Source organism: Lagenorhynchus albirostris, chromosome 20 (genome assembly GCF_949774975.1).
Source record: "Lagenorhynchus albirostris chromosome 20, mLagAlb1.1, whole genome shotgun sequence".
Taxonomy (NCBI): Eukaryota; Metazoa; Chordata; class Mammalia; order Artiodactyla; family Delphinidae; genus Lagenorhynchus; species Lagenorhynchus albirostris.
The window spans coordinates 28,714,739-28,741,783 of NC_083114.1; the positions used below are offsets into that span (position 1 = coordinate 28,714,739).

At 49.0% G+C, this 27,045-nt stretch overlaps 1 protein-coding gene across 4 annotated transcripts; it reads right to left on the reverse strand.

Annotated features, from left to right (window-relative positions):
• Positions 1-558: 558 nt before the first annotated feature.
• Positions 559-23,096, reverse strand: TRIM25 (tripartite motif containing 25). Of its 4 annotated transcripts, XM_060132949.1 has the most exons (9): positions 22,435-23,096; positions 18,154-18,249; positions 15,006-15,239; positions 12,760-12,931; positions 11,182-11,247; positions 8,970-8,996; positions 8,562-8,645; positions 8,385-8,483; positions 559-6,931 (listed from the first exon to the last, which is right to left on the reverse strand). In XM_060132949.1, exons 1-9 carry the CDS (start codon positions 23,029-23,031, stop codon positions 6,402-6,404), a joined length of 1,905 nt encoding a protein of 634 aa, XP_059988932.1. In that variant the 5' UTR covers positions 23,032-23,096; the 3' UTR covers positions 559-6,401. The 4 variants fall into 4 exon arrangements, with proteins under 4 accessions (XP_059988932.1, XP_059988933.1, XP_059988931.1 ...); XM_060132950.1 differs by lacking the exon at positions 8,562-8,645; XM_060132948.1 differs by having other exon boundaries at positions 8,385-8,645.
• Positions 23,097-27,045: the final 3,949 nt, after the last annotated feature.

Here is a 27,045-nt window from a genome sequence, read left to right on the forward strand (position 1 = left end):
GCTGTACAACAAAGTGAATCAGCTATATGCATACATATATCTCCATATCCCCTCCCTCTTGCATCTCCCTCCCTCCCACCCTCCCTATCCCACCCCTCTAGATGGTCACAAAGCACCGAGCTGATCTCCCTGTGCGATGCAGCAGCTTCCCACTAGCTATCTATTTTACATTTGGTAGTGGATATATGTCCATGCTACTCTCTTACTTCGTCCCAGCTTACCCTTCCCCCTCCCCATATCAAGTTCATTCTCTACATCTGCATCTTTATTCCTGTCCAACCCCTAGGTTCACCAGAACCTTTTTTTTTTTTTAGATTGCATATATAGAACAATGTGTTTTAAACAGAAACAGACTCATAGATACAGAGAACAAAACAGGTTGTTGCTAGAGGGGAGGGGGTTGCTAGAGGGGAGGGGGTTGTGGGGATGAATGAAAGAGGTGAGGGAGACTGATGGTGACAGATGGTAACTAAACGTGGTGATCATCTTGTCATGTATAGAAATATTGAATCACTATATTGTGCACCTAGAGCTAACGATTATACTTCAATTAAAAAATTAAAATTAAAAAAAGCTTTATTGAGGTATAATTGACACAGTAAGCTGCATATATTTAAGTTGTACAATTTAAGTTTCGACATACGCAAATACCCATGAAACTATCACCTTAATCAAGATAGTGAACATAACCATCTTCCCCTAAGTTTCCTCATGCCTCATTATAATCCCTCCCTGCAGCCTCTCCTGCCCACCCCCCTTCCAGGGCAATACCTAAACTGCTTTCTGTCACTATAGAGAGTTTGCATTTTCTAGAGTTTTACATAAATGCAATCATACACTATATACTCTTTCACGTCTGGCTTTTTTCAGTCAGCATAATTATTTTGAGATTGATCTATGTTTTCACGTGCATCAATAGTTCCTTCCTTATACGCTGAGCAGTTTTCCACTGTATGGCTACAGCAAAATTTATCTGTTCACCCTGTTTATGGACACTTGGGTTGTTTCCAGTTTTTGCAAATAAACCTGCTATAAGAAATGTTTAAAAAGAAAGAAAGAACAGTGTAGTTTCTTCTGACAAGTTGGTCAAGGGCTTATTCAAAGTTTGCAAGTCCTGCCATCTCTCTCTGACACCAGCTGGCATCCTGCAGTACAATTCTGCTGATAACCCCTGGAGTCAGAGTCAGGCTCCACAGGCCAAAGGACACAGTCCCAGCAAGACTGCCCTCACTTCAGACCCCAGCCACACTTCAGGGGGTCCCCAGGCCACCCACACTTCTGACCAACTGGCTACACACACATCCAGAAGGCTTAGTCTGGTCTGCTATAACAAAAATGCCATAAACTGGGTGCCTTAAACAAAAACACTTATTTCTCACAGCTCTGAAGGCTGAAGTCCAAGAAGCAGGCGCTGGCAGGTTCAGTGTCTGGTAAGGAACTGCTTCCTTGTTGAGAGACAGCTGTCTTCTTGCTGCGTCCTCACATGACAGAAGGGGTGAGGGAGCTCTCTGGGGTCTCACGTATAAGGGCACTAACCCCTTTCATGAGGGCGCCACCCTCTAATCACCTCCAATACCACCACACTGGGGGTGAGGTTTCAACATATGAATTGGGCGGCAGCATCAACCTCCGGTCTATAGCACATGACCTCCCTCAGCTTCAGTGTAAGTGTTACTCGAATTCACAGAGCTCAGGAAATCACTATACTTATGATTACAGTTTCATTGTAAAGGATACAGATCAAGACTGCCCAAATGAAGAGACATATGGAATGAGGTCCAGAAGGGACACCAACCCAGAGCTCCTGTCCCTCTCCCTGTGGAATCGGGGTGTTCAGTGGAGCTGAAACCATGCACCTCAGATTGGGACTTGAACCCACATGCCGGGACTCAAACCCGGGCAAAACCCACCGTCTTCCAACTGAGATCACACACCTGGTTTCAGGACTTAATGAAGCTCAGGTTCTTGATGTCTCATGGCAGAAAGAATTCAGTGAGAGACAAAGTGATAGGTAAGAAGTGGATTTATTTAGAAAGAAACACACTACACAGACAGAGTGTGGGCCATCTCAGAAGCTGAGAGCAGCCCCAGGGTATGAGGTTCTCAGTTTTTATAGAGGTGGGTGATTTCATAGGCTAATGAGTGGGAGGAGTATTCCAGCTATTTCAGGAAGGGGTGGGGATTTCCAGGAATTGGGCCACCGCCCACTTTTTGATCCTTATGGTGGGCCTTGGAACCGTCATGGCGCCTGTGGCTGTGTCATTTAGCTTGCTGATGTGTTACAAAGAGCGTATACTGGGCTTCCCTGGTGGCGCAGTGGTTAAGAATCCGCCTGCCAATGCAGGGGACATGGGTTCGAGCCCTGGTCCAGGAAGATCCCACATGCCACGCAGCAACTAAGCCCGTGCGCCACAACTACTGAGCCTGAGCTCTAGAGCCCACGAGCCACAGCTACTGAGCCCACGTGCCACAACTATTGAAGCCCGTGCACCTAGAGCCCATGCTACACAACAAGAGAAGCCACCATAATGAGAAGCCCACGCACCGCAACGAAGAGTAGCCCCTGCTCGCCGCAACTAGAGAAAGCCCGCGCGCAGCAACAAAGACCCAACGCAGCCAAAAATAGAAATAAATAAAATAAATACATTTAAAAAGAAGAAGAGTGTATACTGAGGCACAATGTCTAGTGGAAGTTGACTTGTCCTCCAGCTTGGACTCATTTGCTTCTAATCAGTTTATGTCATGTCCTCGGGCTATGTCATTCTTTCAAAGGTTGTGCCCTGCCCCCTTCCCTCCTGTTTCAGATCTTCGGGGTGCCCAGCTTTTATCAGGCACGACTGATTGAATCACTGACCACATATTTCAACTCGATTTCCAGCCCCTCTCCCCTCCTGGGGGTGAGGCTGGCTCAGGGAGACCAACCCTCTCATCTCACGCCTGGTCTCTCTGCCGACCAGCCCCGATCCTGGGTCATCTCACTTCTTAGCATAAATTCAGGTGTGATCCAAGGGGCTCATGAATAATAAGGACGCTCCTATTACTGGGGAAATTCCAAGGATTTAGTATCTCCCCAGCAGGAACAAGAGACAACAGCCAGTCAAATTATTATTCAACAACCTCAAATCCACACCAAGCACAACTCCTACCTCTCTTCAAACAAGGATAAAATCCGTGAACAGGGCCCACTGCTGGCTGGTTTTTGTTTCATTTTTTCAACTTTTTATTATAGAAATTTTCAAACAGAGATAACAATAGAAGGCATAATACAGTGAACCCTCCCACTTCCGTCACTGTTTCCCTGATTACCCCATTTACCTTTTCACTCATACCCCTCCCCTTCCTCCCCACCCCCATCCTGAGGCAAAGCCCAGAAGGACATCTTATCTGGCTGAGATTTCTGCATCGAAAGCTTCCTGAGTGGCTGCCACACCCATGGCAGCCTCAAAGGGGCTATAGTTCTGCTGAAATCTCAGCCCCCAGGCATCTGGGTGGGGGGCAGCCAGAGGCCCTTGGACACCTCATTTGCTGACTCCAGCATGACAGATAAGTAACACTTTCTACACACACTGCAATGTGTGAAACAATACCACGCACGGCTTTATTGCATTCAAAGCTTCTAAGGCATGTCAGCGGGCCTTGGCTCTGGTATTTCTCGTGGGTTTCAGAAGACCTGTGTCTACAGCCCTTATTATCTCTGAAAGAATCAACTCTTAAAAATATAAGCTCAAGAATATAAGCTTAAATACTCCTAATTATTTAAAATCAATACAGTGGAGCAGAATAAGGTAAGAAATAATGTATCAGTATTATGTATAGATCACAGACCCATTTCAGAGTAATTATAACAGGAGAACCAATCAATCAGCCCTTGAATAATAACAAACACTTGACCCTGACCTTTCGTTTATCACACCAGAGTGACTGAGACAGCCCCTGATACCTAGGTTGGGAGAGTGTTTTTATGTCTGTGTATCTGGGAAGTTCTGACCCTTCCCCCAGGGTACCAGGGGCATCTAAGAAGGCACCTCTTCCATAATGGGATGTCAAGAGCGGTGAGTGGAGTCATCCGATACCTCCCCATCTGACTTACTTTGCAAAACGGGAAGTCAGATGAACACAAAATTTCCCCCAACTCTAGGACGCTAGTGTCGGGCACCGGCCCCGCAAGTCAAGGGAGGGGACGTAGAGTCTCACCACTGGAAACAGAATGGTTCGGAATGCCCCTCAGTTCACGCAAAGAACCCACACAGGGCTCACCTTGGGTTACCCGCTTGCCTCTCATCAACACAGGGGCTCATGCTTCCCTTTCCTGAGCTGGATGACAGATCATCAGGGAACAGCCCCCTTGGCTGCCCTCATTTCTGCAGAAGAGCCCAAGCAGGACCCGTGGTTTAATCTTCGGCATTCCCCTCTAAACCCAGCTGTTTCCCGAGTACAAACCGGCTTCAAACAAGGCGTTTGTTTCAGGAGGTCGATGAAGATGCTTTGGACCATCTCCAAAAGCAGAGAAGAATCAACAAAGAACTTTTCTTCCCAGGAGCAAAGAAAGAAAACTTTTAAAAACCACATTTCAGCTATCGCAGGGGGATCTTCCCTACAAAGATGATTTCTCTCCCAAGGAAGTGGAAGTTCTTGTTGGGAGGTGACACAGATGAACACATCTGTCAGAAATATCAAGTGCTCTGGGCCTGGCTAGAGTGCCCTGGGGGCCCAGCACAAGCCTCCAAAAGCACTAACTTGTCAAACATCCATATGGACAGGCCTGGGGTCCCCGTCTCCAGTGGTATTATTATCCTTTTCATACCACAAGGAGCCTGACCTCAGCTCTCCTCTTGGCAAAGCCCAGAGCAGGACACATTTCACCACAAGAGGTTCCATTTCTCTCACTTTGGGGATCAGAACTTACATCCTGACAATATCAGGATATAAGGAGCTTGGGAAATTCCAGCAATCCATTCCCTCCCGCCCTGAGTGGACTGGGGTTATTTTCACTGCACAGAAACACTGCAGGAAAAATAGCTCCTTGTGCTTAAGCCTGGCAGCTTCTTTCCTCCCTGGTCCTTAAGTCTTCCTGACCCTTTGCCTGGTCAATTCCTACATCTGGAATTGGCTCAAACGAGGAGGAAAGTAGAAAGGGCTAGGGCTGGTGACAGGCCTCGAACTCACACAAGGACCAGTGCTGGGTTGAACGGGAATGTTGCTGTTTCCCATGGATCTGCTAGAAGGCCCTTCTGGCCATAGGTAGTCAGCCCAGCAGGTGACCTAGTATGGTCCCTGAGGTAGCCACACCTGGCCTGTCTGCCTGACAGCGGGCTTAGCTGAACGTTCAACTGTGCTGGCCACGGTGGTATCTCCACCAGCCAGTGCAGGATCTCACAATCCTGGGGAACAGAGGCTGTCACTGAGGAGGGTGATCAGTAAGAAGGCAAGAGGCTCCACTCAGAAGAAAACCTCCAACTGCGAACACAGTCAGGGTCCCTCTTGCCTGGTGAAGAGCCTTGCCCCAAAGCCTGGGCTACGGGAAGAAGGCTCTGTAGTTGTAACCAAGGCATCTCTGCTGAGATGCCTTTCATAATACATGAGAGTGGGAGGGGCTTCTAGCCACATGGGACCTGGGTCACCTTGACCCTGAATCACAAATCCAAAACAGGCTGATTCAGATTATGGTTTGAAATCTTAGACTGAAAAGGGTCCTGTTGGACTCAACATTTTAAAACCATGGATGGGGTGTTGAGGTCCAAGACAGAAAGGGAAACAGTGGAGGAAAAGGACATACTTCTTTGGGAAACTCTGGTCTGGGTGGAGACCTGCTGTGCACAGCTTCCCTCAAGCACAGAAAATAACCAGAGGTCTGAGCATTCACCCCAACTCCCACGTGTAGGTAGTGGAGGGTGAGTAATAATGAAATTCAATGACTTTGGAATGTTTTAAAAAATCTATAGAGTTAAGTAGCTCTGTAGAGAATCATCAAAACTCCAAGATTTGAAGGCTACCCCAGAGAGCAGAGAGGCAGACACCAGAGGCCTAAGGAAGAACCCACAGTGGCTATAGATTATGTCCAAGAGCAGAGGGGCACTAAGGACTTCACTCCGCAAAGCCGCACCCGGCCACCGGGCAGCCTGGAGATCTACCAGAACAAGGGGGGGGGGGTCATCCTGCCTGATGGGCAGCAGAAGGCAGAAAGGCTTCCTCACCCATAACGCAATCACCCCATCCCTTTCCCTGGCCAAACCCATCCTCTTAGCCCATCTCCCTATCCTCCCACCCTCACCAGCTCCCCTCCCATCCTTTCAGCCCTTGGGGACTCTCAGGAACCTCCCTGAGAGCTCCACCTACATACAGCATTTTCACTAGAGTCCCGGGCACTGCACAGGCAGTCAGGCCAAGCGTCCAGAGCCCGCCTACTTGGAGGAGCAGACGGAGAGCGTGGCGCCTGGGGTGAACAGCCAGAAGGCCGGGTACAGAGCTTCAGTGAAGTCCACCTTGTACTTATACAACAAGTGGACCCTGTCAGCCACGGCGAAGAAGATGACAAAGCCATGGTCGCAGTTGAGAAGCACGCCCACTCGCGAGGCCTTTGTGGAGGGCAGGGTTTTCGCCACGTTGTTGTGCCAGGCAGAAATCTTGGTATTGAACCACTCCACGCACCAAGAGGCACTGTTGCGGCCAAGCCGGCTCTCGTGGCCCTGCCGTTCCATGCTGCCATAGCAGACGCCCACCCCACAGAAGTTGTTCTTCTGCAGCTCCACCTCCCAGTAGTGGATCCCTTTCTTGTAGCAGTGCAGGCCCAACACCTGAGAGCAGCATGTGAACCTCTGGGGATGTGATCGGTAGTTTTGGGGTACGTCAGCCACAGAAGCTACGGTGTAGTCCTCGGACAGAGTCACCTTGTTGTGGGCAGTGTTGTAGTCCAGGACGACTTTAACAGTATCTAAGGGAGCACCAAGGAGTCAGTTACAAGGAGCCCAAAGTGCTCTCACTTTCAATCCTTTTCCTAACTGGTCATATTTATTCATTTGTTTCATCCATCCATTCTATCTAGCCAGGCGGACATTTGTCCATCTCTCTATCCATCAATCCAGCCATCTGTGCATCTATTAGTCACCCATCTCTCTGTCTATTCCTCCATCTAAGACCATTTATTGAGCCCCTGGCTTATGCCAGATTCCATGCAGGATGTACAACCATGAACCAGACACGGTGCCTGGCCTTGTGGAGCTCACACTCCCACAAACAAGGCAAGCCCGTCAGTAATGACAACACTACGGGCCCTGCACTCTGCTAAAGGGCAGGCACACTGCTGGAGGGACACAGCCACGGGGCAACGGCTAAAGGGTGGGGAGAGCACAGGGGAACACTTCACAGGTGGGCTAGAATTGGAGCTGGCGACAGGAAGAGGAAGAGAATTAAACAGAGGAGAGCAGAGGAGGGAGAACGGCTATGCTCGGCAGAGGGGACAGTGAAGGCAAACGTGGAGTCACGAGGACGGTGGACAGGTGCTGGGACCAGGGAAGGCTGGGCAGCTGGGAGCACAGAGGCCACAGCAGGAGGAGAGGGACACATGGGGCCACAAGTAGAGAGCTAAGCGGTCTAGACTTGAATTGGTTGCAATGGGGAACCAGTCAAGGTCTGGAAGCACACCCATGACCTGAATATACTCCTTGGTTGGGACACGAGCATGGCCTCCCCGCCTTTCCTGCCACACTTCCAGCCAGTTCTGGCAAGTCCGAAGACTGAGCAGAGATGAGTGCTGTCCCCACCCTCCACCTCCTCCCCAGGACACACCCATCTCTGCCCCTCTGCTCACAGGGAACCCTGGACCAGTGGGAGACAGCAGGCAGAGAAGACAATCCCTAGCTTGGGAATTCAGGACTGGGGTTATCTGCCACTCCCTGGCTCGGGGGCTCAGGGAAGGATACTTTGCTACGGTTTTCCCCCAGGGCAAAATGAATGGCCTGGGAAAATGTCCTCTAAGATCCTAAGTCCCTAGAACTCGCTTCCTCTGCTTACACGGCTGTATCACAGAGCACAGGGGGCCCCACAAATGGGGGGCGGTGGGGGGAGGCGCCGGCCCGAGAACCAGCCATCCACTGCTCCCCACCAAGCCTGCTGTGGCTGTGGGGAAAGGAGGGCCAGAGCGCACTTTGCAGAGAGAGGTTATGGCCACTGCGTGGAAGTGAGCACAAGTGGAGGATGCTCTGTGGGTGAAGCTACGGGCGGGTGGCCCCTAGGCTGGCCTGGAGGAAGGAACTCCCACCACTTCCGGGCTGGAAGCCAGAGGGGAGCAAGTAAGGATGTGACAGAGTAGAGCACAGTGGGTCCTCTAGGGGAGAGGCTGACCAAGCTAGACAGAGGCAAGGGTAAGCAAGCCAGCAGCTACTCACACTCCAGGAGCTCAGGCCTGGACTTGGCTAGGAAGGTCTCCAGCACCTTGGCCTTGAGAGTCACTGGGGTCAACGGTCTGGCGGGGACTTTGGCCTCAGCTGGAAGAAGAAGAGAGAGATGTTTTCGGAACAAACTCAGAGTGGGCAGCCCACTGCCCCTGGCCCACCAGAACTCACCCTCCTGGCCAGTTTGTTTGAGATCCACTAAATGTTCTGGGGCTCCGAAGGTGGGAAGCTTGCTGGCTGAGACAAGGATTGGGGCTGAGGGAGGAGACGCATGAGTTGGGGACGTGACAGGGTGACCTGATGGCCTATACTCCCTGCCATGCTGATTCTCAAGAGCTGCTTCCACAAACACACACCTGGACAGCCACGGCGACACAAATGAGTCCAGACAGGGCAACACTCATCCTATTGGTCTTATGCATTTACACTTGCCGCCTCCAGGCCCAGGCCTGGCTGCCAGCACGGGACACAGTCACAGAGCCCAGACCCCCAAACCCCATGGCTCAGCCTTCCCTGCTGGCATTCAGTTCTACACTCAGGCACTCAAGAAACAAAGAGATGCAGAAATGCGTAACTTACCAGGTTTCTTGGGTTTCTTTTCTTCTTCTGAAAAAGAAAATTTTCAGAATTAACATATTTTAAACACAATGACCCTTTCAAAACACCATAATAGCAATCAATGCACTAATGTGACCCACGCAAATAAAGCTAGGATGTTTCAAACTCGAAAAATATAAGGGGTCAACAGGCAAATCAATCTACGGTGATAGAAGCCTGAATCATGGTTTTGGTAGGGAGGGGGCTCACTAATAAGCAGCAGGAACGAATTTCCTGGAATAATGGAAATTTTTATCCTGATCTGGGTAATGGTAACACAGATGTGTGCATTTGTCAAAATTAATCTAACTGTACTTTTAAGATCTGGGCATTTTACTGTAGTATTAAATTGTATCTCCACAGAAGAAAAAATGCAAAAACAAACACAAAAAAAGACCCACATAGGGAGCCAGCCAAAAAAATGTGCTTGCCAAGTATCACGGCAGTCTTTAGAAAGTATCACGAGTGTGTGCCTGTGGGAACTGAGTTTAGCTAAAACACCCGTCCGCAAAGCGTGGTCCCCAAACCAGTAGCATCAGCATCACCTGGGAAGCTGTAGGGATGCAAATTCTCAGACCCACCCAGACCAGCTGAAACTGAGAGTCTGGGGGTGGGGCTCAGAAGTCTGTCTCTTACAAGCCCCTGGGATTGCGATGAGGGCTCAAGTTTGAGCAGGCTAGAAGATTTCAGGTTCCCTTTCTGCCACCTTCCCCACCACTGAAATGACAAGGGGGGTTCTGGATCTCATCCCTGCCTGCCTGCAGGATCCTATACATTCCAGACCAGCCCTGCTCTCTCCCCACCAGACCCTCCCTGGTCCCACATGCCCCACTGGCTCCCCGTTCCTCCCGCTTCAGAGCCGTATTTCTCGGGAGTCGTTCTCACTCTTCCCATCTCCCCCCTGCTCCTCTCCTGCCCACTGCCACTGGACCAGCATCTTGGCAGGACCCCGGGCTATGACCTTGGCCTCAGGCAAAGGGCCCCCTCCCCAGTCATCACGATTCTTAGAAGCCTCACCCACAGTGATGAGCCTACCCCTTCCTTGCCTGTTTCCCCGCCTCAGCCCCCCACAGCTCACTCACGTGAAGAGCGGGGCTTATGAAGTGGGGCAGCGGGAAGGAGGCTTTCAGGAGCTGTGCCTTGAGAAGGCCACAGGTTTACAGTACCTCCCTCTTCACACACGGTGCCCTTCCACGTTTTCAGGCTCCGCTGATGGCTCCCTCCTCACCTGTCCCAGGCATCCCAGTCCCCGACCCCATTCCACTCAGGAACTGGTACCACACATTTGTCTGCCAAAGACAAACACTAACACCAAGCAAACAACAATAAAAACCAGCCCGGAGCTCTCCCATCCCAACCACCCAATGGGGGGCAGCCCTCCTCCGTCCTCACTGACTTTTTGGCCAACAGTTCGGTGACATATGCCCGTCCTTTAGAGAGCTTTCACCATCAGTGTCCCATGTGAACCTCACACAATAATCCCACGAGGTGGACATCATTATGGTCCAAATTTGACAGATGAGGAAACTGAGGACCATTCTTCACCCCAGCCCCATCTCAACAGGGTGATTTCGCCCCCAAGGGGGAGCAAAAATTGATTCTTAGGAGGTGAGCGGGAGAGAAGGATGGAAAAAACTTGTTCTTTTTATGTATAAAAGCACAGTATATAAACAGATATATCGTATGTGCGGTATTAAAATTTCATGGATGGGGGTGATTAGGAAAATAATTTCTAAAAGGGCCTGAGAGGTAAGAGCAAAGGAGGGCAACAGGGAAAAAAGGTTGAAGAGCTCTGTGATGGCAGAAACACATCCCAACCCGAGGCTGAACGGCACTGGGCTACGGTGAGGCTCAGCCTCTGCTCAGGGGGTCACCCCAAATGCCAGAACTCGGGCATCGTAAGTATTTCTCAAGACAAGCCAGCTTCGGTCATCTTGCTGTTCCATGCAGTCAGAATATCCAGTGCTGATGGCCGGTCCTCCCGCATGCCCCAGCAGGGCTCCTGTAACAGTCCTGCCACCTCCCCTCAGTGGGGTCAGGCAGCACTTGCCTCCAGGTGCGCCCAGGCCCCGCGGAGCCTGGGATGGGCTGTGGCCCACTGAAAGGAGCCGTGACGCCTGCCAGTGCCTCAGCCCGAGCACCGCCTGCCACAGTCACTGCTGCCCCAGGGACAGAGGTGGGGTTATTTACTTACTCGGGATCTTCTTCATAGGCCGTGGGGGTTTCGGCATGTGCGGCAGGTCATGTCCTCCAGGGCCCCCTGTGCCAAAGAAGAAGAGGGTAGTCTATGCGGCTCTTCCGAACCAAGCCTAGGAGCCAGGCCCGCAGGCGGCAGGCGGGAAGAGGGCTTACAAAGTTGATTTCCGCTGACCTTCCCCATCCGATCATTTACAAGCACTAGAAACAAGATAACTGAAAGACAAATTCGGTGTGTTCCCTCTTTCCTCTGCCTTAAAATGCAGCCAGGGTGGAGCCTTTCCTCCACCAGCACCCAGCTCCATGACCTCTGAACCGTCTGTGAGCTTTGGTTTCGCCCGACGTATGACGGGGATGACTCTCCTCGCTCGTGGTGGTGAGATCAAGATGTCTGGCACGTCGTGGGAGCTCCTTTCCCTCTGGTTCCTCTCACCCCTCCGTCCCCAGACCAGTGACCACTGACACAGCAGGAAAACAAGTATGCAGGGCTAATCCATCAGTGGCTTTCCCCTCTGTGCCAGGCGCTGGGGAGAGTGCTGGATGAAAACAGACCCAGCCCCTGCCCTCACTGATCACAGTCTGGTGAATGGCAAGGAAGAGTAAAATGACAGATGCGCTAAGGGCCCCAAGGGATGATAAGGACCCGGCAACCTGGTCTGAGGAGGAGGAGTGGCAACAGGGGAGGTTTGCTGAGAAATGGAATGTTTCAACTGACCTCTGAAGGGTGACAGGAGTCACCTGGTGAAGATGTTGGAGTCTGAGCCCTCTAGGCAGTGGGGGAGCATGTACAAAGGCCCTGTGGCAGGAAGCTTAACATTTTTTTTTTTTTAAGCTTAACATATTTGAAGAATTGTAGAGTGTAGAGGGATGTATGGGAGGAGGGGGTAACTTCAGGGCTAAAGAGACAGACGGGGCCTGACCAGGCAGGGGTTGACAGCCAGGGTCAAGAGTCTGGTCTGCAATCTAAAAGCAATGGAAAGTCTCTGAACAGGAGGCAGGGGAGAAGGTGCCAAGAAATCAGATTTGCATCCTGAAAAGCTCTCTCCAGCTGCAACAGGAGTGGATGCAGAGGGATTCATTAGGAAGCTGCCACGGGTGATTGCAATGGACAGCAGGTGACTGGTGGCTGGCAGTGAAATCAGCTGACTAAAGCACGAGATATTTAAGAAGCAAAATCTGACAATGGGTTGGATATAAGTGGAAGGGCAGGGGGTATCAAGGAGGAGTTCCATGTTTCTCTGACCCCCAAACTAGCCACTTCCCTACCAAATAACACTGACAACCCAGAATCCATTCAACCCATCTGAGCCAACCTCAGACTCACAAAAAAAAGCCTATCTAGAAAGACCCTTCATAACATCCAGCCCCCAAAAATATTTTAGGAAGGACAGCTACAATCTCAGGAAGAGGCAAAAACTCCCCACTACCTCCTAGATGGAGGGCAAATGTTTTATAACCCCCGAAACTCAAGCCCCAATGCTCCAGTTCAAGATTTCTCTCCCACCCCAAAACACTGAGGGGACACATCCCATTTCAGGGGTCCCAGTGGAAAGCATAGGAGGTTGCTAATAGTTACCTGGGATGATGAGCTCCTCAGGCTTCTTGTCCTGGAGCTGTTTGAGGTACTGCTTCAGCTCATTTTTGAGCTCAGAGGTGCCCTGACAGACACCCTTTATCAGCTCGTGATTCAGCTCCACCTTGGGGACATAGACTGGCTTCGTTGTGATTCCTTGCAGTTTTGCTGCTTTCTGCAACAAGCCAGGGGGTTAGTTCAGGCAGCTCTGGTGAAGCCAGGGCCTGGGCTCAGGCCTCATGAACCCCAGAAGGAGCTTCCCTGTGCCCATGGGCACTAAGTCTAATCAGCCTCTCAAATTAGAGCCAGAGGTCACTGGGGGTTAAAGTGCCACTTCAAGACACAGCGATCTGGAGCTGGAAGGGCCCTCAGAGGTCCCTCACCTTACAAACGGGAAAACTGAAGTCAAAAATGACAAGTGTCTTGCCAGGACCTCTGCCAATTCGTGGCAGGGACAAAGCTGGGACCCAGATCTCCTGACCCCCACGGACAATGCTCTTTCCACCCCTCCAGCTGCGGCTGAAGAAGTACAGGAGACTCATCACCATCTCCGTCCCGCAAGGACCAGCTCTGTACACATGTCCTGAAAACAGACAGGAATGCCTGGAAGGCTGCAGGATTCAGCCACATATCCAACGAAAAAGCAGGATCTTACAGAAGGTTCCAGACCTGGGGACCAAATCACGTCATACAGCAACCAGAGGACCAGATGTGGACTCGGAATCCTTCTGTGGGAGCTCAAGGCGGCTAGGCCAGCAAACGGGAAAGAGCACGTGAGATGAAACTTAATGCCATCCAGCCTAGGTGTGGCTAGAAGACCCTGAACAGAGAAGAGAAGGCTGCCAGGCACTCCTGTCCCTCCTCAGGACCTGAACATGGAATCTGGGCCTTGGACGTGTCAAAGCAGCACGTCACCCAATCAACGGGCCACCCCAGAACATCTGCCGCGTGCCAGACACTCTGCCGTGCACTGGACATGCCAGAAGGGTGAAGGGCCCCGCCCGAAAAGAGCTGACAGCATTTTTCTTTTTTCTTTTTTTTTGGCCACACTGTGCGCCATGTGGGATCTTAGTTCCCTGACCAGGGATTGAACCCACACCCCCTGCGTTGGGAGCACGGAGTCTTAACCACTGGACCACCAGGCAGGTCCCCTGACAGCCTTTTAAACAGACATGAAAACAAGCACATCTAAAACAACGTTGTCGAGGGCAAGAGCAGAGGCAGGTAACATGCTCCGGATCGCCAGCAATGGCAGAATAACAGGATCTGAGGACAAAGGACAGGGTTTACTAGGCAGAGCCAGCCACGGCATTCCCTCCCTATGCCCAGTGCATCTGAGGAGTGCTCTGCTGTGGTTAGAGCACAGGGCATGGGCAGGGGGTGGCTGGCAAAGGCAGGCTGGTCACCAAGGTCCTGTGGGAATGTGAAATCAGAAAGGGCGGGGGGTGGTGCCTGTGCTTTAGAGAGACACTTCCAGGGGCCGTGCAGAGGCAGGATGGAGGCAAGCGGTGGAGGCCTATGCAGTAGGCAGCATGCTAAGATGGCCCCCAAGACTCCTGCCTGCCCCGGGCACACATCCTATACATCCTCTCCTCCTGAGTATGAGCATGACACTGAGTATGAAAGGATATTACTCCATGGTTAGGTTACATTACATGGGAAAACTGAAGGAATACTGAGATGTAATTAAGATCCCGAATCTGTTGGTTTTGAGTTAATCAAAAAGATGATTCTCCCAGGTGGGCCTCACTTAATCAGGTAAAAGTCCTTAAAAAAGGAACTGGGCTTTCGGGGAGGGAGAAATTCTCTGCCGGTTTTGAAGAAGCCGGCTGCCAACTCGAAAGAGGGCCACACGGCGAGGAATCACAGCAGCCTCTAGGAACTGCGGACGGCCCCTGCTGACAGCCAGCAAGGACATGGGGACCCCCGTCCTGCATTACAGGGGACTGAATTCTGCCAACAAGAATGTGAGCTTGGAAGACAACCTTGAGCTCCAAAAGGAATGTAGCCTGGTGAGACCTCAGCCATGCCCTGAGCCACAGAAAGTGTGAGATAACAGACAGATGTTCTTCTAAGCCACTCAGTTTGTGGTAAGTTGTCATGAAATGTAGAAAACTAACACAGCATGTGTCTCAGGGATGCTTCCCATGACCTCATACAGCCTCAGCTCCTCGAGGGCCCCAACGCACCCACAGTCAACATCATGACGCTAGGCAGAAAGAGTACTCAACGCCCTCATCTTGACCCACCTCCAGAAACTCATACTCGTCCCCCTTAGTCAGGGCAAGTTCAATCTCTTCCTTCAGGGTCTGGATCTCACTCTTCTTCTTGACGAGGATCTGATAAATGTTGTCGAACTTGCTGTTGACCCTCTTCTCCTCTTCCTTTATCTTTCGTGTGGAGTTGGCCTCTGAGGCATCAATGAGAGCCTTCATTTCCATGTATTCTTGTCTAAGCTGGTCCATCTTCCTGTGTGCAACCTCCTGAGAAGCCAAAACAAGAGGGCATCCATCAGACTGCCAAAAAAGCTAAGCCTGAGACACGGAGCGCCAGGAGCTCTTACCTATACTTCCTGGGAATACAAAGGGATGCAACCACTTTGGAGAGCAAGATCTGGTGTATCTGAAGGTGCACCAGAAAAATCTGGGGACTTCCCTGGTGGCGCAGTGGATAAGACCCCGTGCCCCCAATGCAGGGGGCCTGCGTTCAATCCCTGGTCAGGGAACTAGATCCCACATGCATGCTGGAACTAAGAGTTCTCATGCCACCACTAAGAAGCCCGAGAACCGTAAGTAAGGAGCCCACGTACCGCAACTAAGGAGCTGGCGAGCCACAACTAAGGAGTCCTGGAGCCGCAACTAAGGAGCCCACCTGCAGCCACTAAGACCCCATGCAACCAAGTAAATAAATAAAGAAAAAAATCTCAGAACCTGTCCAAGAGACACACAAGAATGCTCTAAGCAGCACTGTTTGAATTAGCAAAACCCTGGAAACAACCTGAATGTCTATCAATAGAAGACGGAAAATTATTCACAGGATGGAATATTAAACAGTAATAAGGGAAAAACAACTTGTAGAAGAAGACATACAGTATGATGCTCCTTACATAAAGGTTAGAAACAAACAGAATGGTAGTATTTATTGCCAAAGGAATACATTACATACATATTACAAGTATAAAGAAACACATGGGAATGGATAAATTCAGGATAGTGGTTACTTCTGGAAGAGAGGAAAGGGGATATAAAAAGGGAGAAGCAAAGCAGGGGCTTCATCTTCCATGGCGATATTTTATTTCTTAAGCTGGAAAGCAGTTCATGAGTAATTTTTTAAAGGGTATGAGGCTGCTCTAGAAAATTTCCTCTAGAACTGCGCTTTCTAATACCATAGCTACTTGCTACATGTAGCTACAGAGCACTTGAACTATGGCTAGTCCAAGTTAAGATGTGCTACAAGTGTAAAATAAAAGGAATTTGAAATATCTCATTAATACTTTATACTGATTAAAATAATACTTTGGATATACTGAGTTAAATAAAATATATTATTAAAATCAATTTCATGTGTTATTCAAATTAGAGTTATATACAGTATAAGGCTCACTTTATATTTCTAGCGGACAGCACTGCTCTAGAAGCTGCAGTTTCGCTTTACATGTTGGGAAACCTCAATAGCTCAGAATCAAACGTGACAGAAACACACATAAGAGGGACAGGAAGATTGGAACTCAATTATTTCTTTTTCTTTCTTTTTTGGCCACACTGCGCGGCATATGGCATCTTAGTTCCCCGACCGGGGATTGAACCCGTGCCCCCTGCAGTGGAAGCACAGAGTCTTAACCACTGGACCACCAGGGAAGTCCCGGGAATTCAATTCTTTCTTTAACCAACACTTTACCCTGCCACCTCCAATGTGACTACCAATGTCCCTGAGTATTCATCCTCCTTCTGCTCCCGTCAATAAGAGAACACCCCTGGAGTTTAGACCGGCACGTGGCAGCCCAGCCGCAGACTACATTTCCCAGCATCCCCTGCAGCTGGGCTTGGTCATGTGACTAAGCTGCTCACAACAGGAGCAAAAGTGATAATGGCAACACTCTCCTTCCCCCTTCTCACAGGCTAGAGCAAAGATGTAATGGTGACCCAGCTGCAACCACAGAGATGAGGAAGGGCAGTAAAAAGGAAAGATCCTGAACTCTGAAGGATCACATGGAGCAGAGCCATCCCACTAGCCTGGGTTCCTCACCTGAACTGTCACAGGGAGTAAAATAAACGGCTATCTTCTTTAAACCTCTGATTTTGAGGGGTATCTCTGTTACAGCAGTTTAGCCTGCCCCCCCCACTGATACAGGTATTTTCATGTGCATCCTTTCATTTAAGCCTCATAACTCACCTCTGGAAAGAAGTTGTGATTGCTTCAAAACTAAGGCTCAGAGATCTGCCAACACAGGCTAGTATTCTAACCCAGATTTCATCTAATTAAGCCACAGCTGTGGCAATAAAACTGAATGCTGCAGCTCCAGACCAGGATGCTTAAACATCAAATCTTCTTGCAATGTAAAAGCATTGTAACCTTATAAAAACTGTAAAAAAAACTAGAGGGAAAAAAATATCCCTAATTCTACCACTCCAACATTTGCACTACTATTCCTTTATTATATTTCCTTCCAGTCTTTTTTCCTATACTTCCTGTAATGGGTTGAATGGCAGCCCCCCAAAAGATATGTCCATGTTTCGGAACTTACTTGGAAAATGAGTCTTTGCAGATGTAATTAGGGTAGGAATCTTGAGATGAGATCATCCTGGATTACCCAGGTGAGCTCTAATCCAAGAGCAAGTGTCCTTACTAGAGACAAAAGAGGAGAAGACGGAGGAGGCCGTGTGAAGATAGGGACAGAGATTGGAGTGATGCAGCCACAAGCTAAGGAATGCCTGAGCCACGAGAGGCTGGAAGAGGCGAGGAAGGATTCTTCCCCAGAACCTTCGGAAAGAGTGTGGCCCTGTCGACACTTTGAATTGGGACGTCTGGCCTCCAGAACTGTGGGAGACCACATTTCTGTGGTTGTAAGCCCAGTCTGCAGTAACTTGTTACAGTCGCCCTAGAAACAAATACAGTTTTTAAAAATAAATAGATGCAACTTTTACTTCCTGTTTTTCTCCCCCATAAATCATAACCACTTTTTATATGACTATATTTTGACCCTAATTTTTAATGGTTGGGCTTGTAGGTAGGCTTTGAGTCTGTGAAGGATCTCTCTGGGCACATAGCTTTTTGCATGTTCTGCAAGGCTGAAGTTGAATTCTGACACTGTGAGTGAACCTGACACAAGCCTTGTCCTCCCCAGAGGTGAAGGGAGGCTCCAGGGCCAGGCTGGTGGCGGGGAGCCCTGTCACTCACCCGCACGTCCTGCTGCCTGGCTCTCACGTCTTCCAGTGCTCTTGACGCCCCGTTGATCTGACTGTACATGACAGTCAGTTTATGCCTCAACTTGTTCTGCGGAGAAAACAAACCGAGTGAGAAAATACCCCATCCAGCCCCCCACCAGCACCCAACACCAGCGACTGCCCTCAAGTCTATCCCCCAGGTGTTTCCACCACCCCAAGTCTCACCTGCTTGTAGCTTTTTTTTTTATTAAGTTTGTTTTTTTTGATGTGGACCATTTTTAAAGTCTTTATTGAATTTGTTACAATATTGCTTCTGTTTTATGTTTTGGTTTTTTGGCCACGAGGCATGTGGGATCCTAGCTCCCTGACCAGGGATCAAACCCGCACCCTCTGTACTGAAAGGTGAAGTCTTAACCACTGGACAGCCAGGAAAGTCCCTGCTTGTAGCTTTTTGAAGCATTCTCATATGTACTGCCTCCCTTCATCCTTTCAGGGGAACTGGACAGTAAGGAAGTTACAAGGATAGAATTTGAAGCCAGACAGACAAGACTCACTACCCAGGCTCTCCAGCTGTCTCTCACTTGTTTCTTTGGCCATGAAATAGATATCAATGCAACTGTTCCCACCCAGCAGGGCTAGTAGGAGAATTAACCGAAGCAGAGTTGAGTTCTCAGCATAGTGCCTGGATCTTAGTCAGGACAAATGGCCTTAGTAAATTTCAGCTTGATTATGAGCTTCTTCACTAGCACCCATTTTATAGATGATGAAACTGAGGCAAAGAGGACAGCAAGGTGGTCAAGCTCACACAGACAGAACGAGCTGGGGCAGCTGCTTCAGAAAGTGGCAGGCAGGGTTGTACAAACCAAGCCTCCCACTGCAAACAACCAGAAAAGCAGACAGAATATTGGGGGAGGGGGGATCTATTAAAAACCAATGGGGAGCCAAGAAAGCAGGGAAGGATTATGTAATTAAGATCCAGAAGAAGGAAACCCAGAGAGATAAGCCTGGCATCGGGGGTTGTTCTCCCAGATCCATCTGCCAGTTCCGGAAGACAGCTGGGAGGGCCTCTGTCAGCCTCGGAGAGGCAGGTGGACAAAGATCAGAGTCCACAGGCAGGGACCTCCAAGGGCTAAACCCTTGGAATAGGGACGAACCAGCAGTAAACCAGCCATCGACAGTTCAGTCCCTGAAACTGAACTAAGGTGGTTCAGAATTGCTAGGCCCCTAGCCTTCAGATACAAGGGTAAGTTATGCACAGTGGAAGCTAATATCACCCAAGGCCTCTTAGTATTGCCATAAATTTTCATAATCAATGTCCAATTTCACCCTACTCAGGTGAAATGTTGGGGCGTAGAAATGGGTAGGAAAACCACCACCACCACTACCATAATGGGAGCTAGTGTTTATCATGTACTTACTCCCAGCCAGGCATTGTTCTAGTGCTTTCCATGTATTAACTATGTAAAGCTAAAAGCAACACTAGGAGGTAGAGGGTTATCCCCCCTTTACAGATGAGGTCACTGAAGCACAGAGTAATTAAGTGGCTTGCCCTAGGTCACATCGCCATTAACTAGTGTTACAAGATCCTGGTGTTACAATTACAGACTTGTGTCCAAACTGAGCACACAGGAAAATTCTAGAAAAAAATGTATGTCCCCTAACTAGCTGGCTCAACAATACTCTGGCCCTCCCTTCCTCTTCCCTGCCTCTCCCACTCCACCACTGACCTTGACTCTGGATTTGAACAACCCAGAGAGAGTCACATGGAAAGGCTAGAAGCAGAGACCAAGGCCACACTAACTCAACCCCAAAAGCCCAAGTCATTGATAGCGTTTCAGATGGGACCTCTGTGACAATGCCCTTTGACCTGGTCTCTAACAGTGGCCAAGATGAACTGTGGGCCAAAGGCAGAAGGCTAGGCCCGGGCAGATCTGGCCTCACAGGTCTCAGAGCTGGAAGAGACCTCAGAATACCTGGGGGCTGCCAAATGTTTCACCTCCAAGACTCACTCTTAGTAGTACACCCCTGAACCCTATATTCTGAAAGATTTTACCCACTATTAATCAAATGCATACAACAGTCCCCTGATGGTAGAGAGGGGCCCACAGGGCTATAGATGACGAAAGGAAAGCCACCCAAGGACTTTGACAGCAGCGACAATCCCCTAATCGAGGGTAGAGAACCTTTCGAAGTTCTGAGGATCCCTTCACAGACTGGGGACCTGGGTCCTCCACGTGGGAGGCACTGGAGTCCTGAGTCCACCCCACACCAGTGACCGGGCCAAGCTGGGCTGGCTCTGCCACCAGTACTGGCCAGCAGCAGGGCTGGAAAAGGAGACAGGTTAAAGGACTGAGCAAGCCAGGACAACGAGGGGAAGGGGAGAGATGGCAGGAAAGCCTTGTTAAAAGGATTAAAAAGCCCAGTGTGTCTGGCATACAAATAATCTGAGCGCAGACTCCAGCTCCAGGCCCTGGAGGCTGAGAGGGAGCTGGGGCTCCAGACCAGGCGGAAATGGGTCCTTCTGTCCCTACTTGCCTTCAGCCTCCTGGATAAGAACTTCTAGAAGGGTCTTTCGATAGGAGCCAGGCTGCCCTAGTCCTCAGAGCCATGCATCCTGAGGCAAAGAAGATCTGGGCAGCCTAACCCCCTCCATGCAGCAAACTCTCCTCAGGGAATTTCTGAGTAACAGAAATGATAGCGGCACGTCTGTGGAGCGTTAGCGAACTGTAAAACGCCATTTACGGAACACCTCATTTAATCTTCCCAATAACCTTCTGAGATAGGTACTATTATTGTGCCCCTTTTTTGAGTTCCTAGCTAGGAAGCAGAGCCAGAATTCAAACCCAAATCTCAACATCCAGCTCTGGTCAGAGCCTGTGTCAACCAGCCTGACCCTGGGGCCTGCCTACGAGGCACTTCCCACACAATTCATCCCTCCGGAGCCTCCTGGTCACCCTTGGAGGTGGGGAGGGAATGCTATTAATCCCATTTTACGGATGAAGATAAGGTTCAGAGAACTCAGTGACTTGCCCTGAACCACAGCGGATGCGGGGCAGAGCAGGGCTCCAGCCTCCGCAGGCCAGGCAGGTTCCTTCCTGCAACAGGTAGAGACCCAGGTAGTCTGGGCCTGAGATGGTGGTACCTCCAAAGTCAACTGTCAGGCACTGCCTGAGGTCTGACTTCTGGGACTCAGGGAGGAAGTACACAGAAACCCAGCTCAGACTGGAGAAGCAGACCAGGCCAGGGAGGAGCCGTGCCCGGACGGGAGCAAAGCCTTCACCCTGGCCCTGGCGCCACTGCAAACCTCCCACAGGCCTCCCGTCTCCTTTGATGATACGAGGACAGCCCTTGTTCTCCCGGACAGCACTGCCGGAGTGAAAGGAAATCAGGCTTCACTCTGGAGCTCAGACGGATACAATGAAAGGTAGTTAGACTACACCTTTTCAGCCTCTGCCTGGAGTCCACAGGGGGAAATTATGATCCCCAAACCACTGAAATCATCACAGACCCAGAAGGCCCCTTAGGAATGAATCCACCCAGCCCCACCTCCTCACTTTACTGATGAGGGCCAGTCCTGTGCTTTAAAGCGGCACAGGAAGTATATAGGGCGCTACGCTGCAGGAGTCTGGCTGTGCATCCTGTCCAGGGATTCCTGGGACTCTGCCCACCCTCCCACCCGTAACTGTCCTCCCTGGTCGCTGGAAGTCTCTGGCTCACCAAAGGCTTTTTCTCACATGACCTCAGGAATGTCCTATGCTCTGAACTCTGTGGACTTGGCTTTGAGGCTGGTCCATAGGGAGAAACAGCACATGTGGAGCCAGACCAGCTGGGGGCCCAATGCCCACTTGGCCACTTGGGTTAGCTCAGGTTAAATTAACTTCTCTGAACCTCCATTTCCTCAGCTGTAAATAACTAATTATACCCACCTCCCGGGTGCTACCCGGATTTATTGAGAGAACAGAGGTAACCTCTAGCGCTCATATCTGATGTTCAAAACCCTGTACTAAACATGTCAGACAAGTGCTAGGCTTAAGGCAAGCAATGTCCCTCCGTATAATGGGTGAGAGGGGTGGGGGCAGAGAAGGTGGACCAGGAATGATCCAGAAGGGCTGTATGTTCTCCCAGCCCCTTTCTACCTGGACCCTGGGGATGCCCCTGCCCTGATCTCAGGCCCAGCGAGGCCCATCCCCCGCACCCAGGTGATCCAAGTAGGCCAAGATGCCCACAGTGGTGCCCTCCGCACAACCCAGCAGGCCCAGGCTGCCCCTCTGGGCCCTCATCCGCCAGCCCCTACCTCCAGGTCAGTGCTGGCCTGACTCAGGGACGCAGGCGAGCAGGTCTTGTGCTCCACCACGCAGATGTGGCAGATGCACTCGCCGTGCTCAGGGCAGAAGAAGTCCCGCAGCCGGTTGTGCTGGGGGCACTTGCGGCGCATCAGGTCACGGATGGGCGGCTGCAGCGGGTGGTCCCGGAAGGCGGGGCTGTCGAGATGCGGCCGCAGGTGCTCCTGGCAGAAGGAGACCGTGCACACCAGGCACGTCTTGACGGCGGCCGCCTTCAGGCAGTGGTCGCAAGGCACCTGGTCGGCCTGGTTGGGGGCGGCGGCCCGGGTGGGCGGCGTCCAGTCGTCGGGGAGCTCGGGACGGACCTGCTCGGCCTGCAGGAACTGCTCCACCACCGCACACAACACCGTGTTCTTGTGCAGCTGTGGCCGCGTCTGGAAGCCGGTGCGGCACTGCGGGCATAGGTACGGCGGGCCCTGGACGGCCCACGTCTGGTCCAGGCACGACCCGCAGAAGTTGTGGCCGCAGGGCGTGGTGACCGGCCCTTTGAAGGGCTCCAGGCAGATGGAGCACGACAGCTCCTCGGCCAGGGGGCACAGCTCCGCCATGGCGCTCCTGGAGGAACCCGACGGGACGCGCTGGAACCGCGGCCGCGACTGCTGCACTATCGCCCGGAGGCCGCCAAGGAAACGAAACTGATCTGCGGGAGGGGCGGTCCCCGGGCTTTTCGGGAAGTCACGTGGGGCAGGTGGGGCGGGCCGCGCGGGGCTCCCGGGGTTGCTGACGTGCGAGTTGCGACGTTCGTACCCCGGTGGTTTCCGGGGGTTGGGTGCGGGGCGCTGGGCTCGGGGTTTCAGACGAGCCTCTCGACCACCAGGGGGTTCTTGCGGCCACTCTGCGGATGAGGAAACTGACGCCTCGAGTGGTGAACCCCGGATCCCGGGAGTGAGGGGACTACTGCACAGAAGCCCCTGCAGCAGGTACCTTCCTTCGGAGAACTCATCCGGACAGGAGTTGTCCGCACCGCCCCCGCGAGCAAGGCTGTCTTATCAGGACAGGGTCTTAAAAAAATAACTGCAGGAACAGTAAACGACTGACTGCCTTTTTTTTTTTTTTTTTAATCCTTCCTTTCTCTTCCCTGGTCCTGGGCGCTGGCGTATCGGCTTACAATCTCTGCAGCCTGGAGCCCATGGTCACACACCCACACGCTCAGGCTTAAACTTGGTGATTTCTTTCCATGCCGCCGATATAACATGCTTTTTATTTTATTTTATTTTCCATTTCTACTTTACTGGAGTTCGGATTCATCCCAGTTTAACAAAGTTTTCCTCTCACACACATACATACACACTTGCCCGTGCACACACACACACACAAATATAATTTTGAAACATTTTTCTCAAAATTGTTTATTTAGGTTTATTTTCTTTCATTTATTTTTAGCTTTGTTTCCCTCCCTGCTCTGGCCTGGGTGCAGGTAAAGTGGGTGTACAATAAGGGAGAAGTGTTCAAGAGAGGGGATGGGGAGCGAAGAGAAAGTGTTTTGGGAGGAATGAGCTGGAGTTTGCTTTGGGGATAGGGTGGGCAGCAAAAAGGAGGACAAGGTAAATGCTAATAGTGATCACTACCATTTATTGGGCACCTGCTGGGTGCTAGACAAGTCATAGATATCCTTATAATCTCTTACAATCCTTGTAAGCACTACAAGACAGAAGTTATTATATCATTTTACAGATGAGGGTCACGTATTTTATACAAAATAGGACTAGGATACTAGCTCAGGATTGCTTTATTTAATATTCTAATTCCCGCTTTTCCTGTAGTAATAGTAACAGTAATAGTAATTACTATAGTAATATAATAATAGTAATTCTATTCCTCCAGGACTCTTTACCCATTTCTTCTCTTTCATATTGCGTTGTTATTTCCATGAGAAGAAGGAAGACAGAAGAATGAGGAGGGTAGGAAATTAAGATTTATGTATTTAGCTATTTAGTACCTCATTTAATTCTCCCACTAAATCTTTGAGGTATAGTTATCTCATGGCACAAATGAGAAAACTGAGACTTAGAGAAACTAAATAACTTGCCAAAGGTAATGGTTATTGGCATCCAGACTATCTGATTCCAGAAGCAAAGCATTTCCTACTATAAAATGCTGCCCCACCTCCATGGGGAGCAGTTTCCAGGAAATGAACATTATGAAATCCCCTCTGACCTAGCTCTTGTGTGCGAGGTGACCTGACTCATGCCAGAAGGCTTGTAGAACTCTCCTTCCAGGCAGAGAAGTTTAAAAAGGCTGGTTTGCCAGTGAAGAACACCAGGAGGGGCATACTTTATGTGTATCAAATTCTATGCAGTAGATATTTACTAAGACCTACCTAAATACATTCCACTGTGGTTAGAGAATATACTTTGTATTATTTCAATCCTTTAAATTTATTGAGACCCAAATGTGGTCTGTCTTCTTATTGGTTACTATTTGCATGGTGTCTCCTTTTACTTTCAACCTATTGGTGTCTTTGAAACTAAAGTGTGGTTCTTGTGGACAGAATGTAGTCAGATCATGTTTTTTGTGCATTCTGCCAGTCTCTGCCTTTTAATTGGAGCATCTAATCCATTTACATTAAATTACTAAGAAGTAGGATTTACATCTGCCATTCACTACCTATTTTTATGTGATATATCTTTTCTGCTCTTCAATTTCTCCATTACTGCCTTCTTCTGTGTTAAATATTTTCTAGCATACTCTTTTTATTCCTTTGTTATTTCTTCCAATTTTCTTTCTGCCCTCCTTCCTCTCCTCTCATTTAGGAACTCCCATCATGTGTATGTTGGTGAGCTTGTTGATGCCTCACAGGTGTTTGAGCCTCTGTTCATTTTTCTTTATTCTTTTTCTTTTCTGATTCACAGACTGAATCATCTCAATTGATCTGTCTCCTGATTCATGAATCCTCTCTTCTGCCTGATCAAATCTGCTGTTGAGCCCCTCTAGTGCATTTTTCATTTCAGTTATTGTACTTTTCAACTCCAGAATTTCCATTTGGTTCTTTTTAAAAAATAATAATAATTTCTGTTTCCTTACTGATACTCTATTTAAAGAGACATCATTCTCATGCTTTCCTTTATTTCTTCAGACATGATTTCCTAATGTTCTTGGAACATATTTAAAATAACTGTTGTAAAGTATTTGTCTAGAAAGTCCAACATCTGTGCCTACTCAGGGACAGTTTCTGTTGATTTTTTTTTCTTATCTGAGCCATGTTTTCTTGTTTCTTTGTATGTATCACCAATTGTCATCAATTTTTTGTTCAAAGCTGGACATGGACATTTAAAATAATACAATGTAGCACTGTGGACACCAGATTCCCCCCTTCCTAGGGTTTGTTGTTGTGGCTGTCTGTTGTTGTTATTTGTTTAGTGACTTTTCTGAATTAATTCCGTAAAGTGTGTATTCTTCATCATGTGTTTCTCTAAACTGTCTGCTTGGTTAGCTTCATGATCAGCTAATGACTAGATAAGGATTTCCTTAAGTGCCTAAAACCAGTAAGTTTCCCAGTGTTTTCCAAGGGCTTGGAGTTATTTGCAGACTATTGGTTTTTAAGACTACCATGGAGCTAGGGTGGGGGTAATGGGAAAAGGTCAAGTTAAAACCCCACAAAGCTTGCTGTTCTTACCAAGATTCAACCACTTTTTTTGAATAAGCATTTTTCTGAATTGTTGCAAGCTTTTTGCTAATTTACAGAGTTCTGAAAAAGTTGATCCTGACAATTTTTGCTAGTTTTCTTTTATGGAGGCAGAATTTTCAGGGGTCCTTATTCTGCCATATTACTTTTTCACTGTCAGTAGACACTGTAGTAATAACCCCTCTTTCGTTCCTGATTTAAGTAATCTGTTTTCTTTCTTTTTTCTTGATTAATCCATCTAATAGATTATTTATTTTATTAATTTTTTCAGAGAACCAGCTTTTGGCTTTAATTTTCTCTGTCTGCTCTTTTTTTCATTGATTTCTCCTCATATCTGTTATTTCCTTCTATTTACTTTTGGTTTAATTTGCTCTTCTTTTTCAAGTTTATTAAGCTGGAACATCAGATCATTATTGTTAAACCTTCTTCTTGTCTAATATAGGTGTTTAAAAATATAAATCTCCCTCTAAGCACTGTTTTAGTTATATTCCACAAGTTTTGATAAGTGTTTTCATTATCAATTTCATTCAAAATATTTTCTAATTTCCTTTATAATTTCTTCTTTGTAATTTCTTTGTAATTACATATAAAGATATGGCTTCATTTCCCACTATCTAGTGCTTTCCAGTATATCTTATTGTTATTAATTACTAATATAATTCCATTTTAGTCAGCTCTACTATCTCAGATGTTTGTCTTTTGAAATATGTTGAGACTGGCAGGATGTTAATTTCAATATGATAATGAACTTGTCTATTTCTCACTTTGTATTTGTCCCTTTTTTCCCCCATGTATTGTGAAGCTTTATTATTAGGCACTATTATGCATTGAATTATATCCTCCCAAAATAGGGTGGCTCTAATGCTTTGGCAGCCAACATAAGCAAAATATATGTTGAAGTCCTAACTCCTGATCTAGACATACAGTTTTGGAGGTA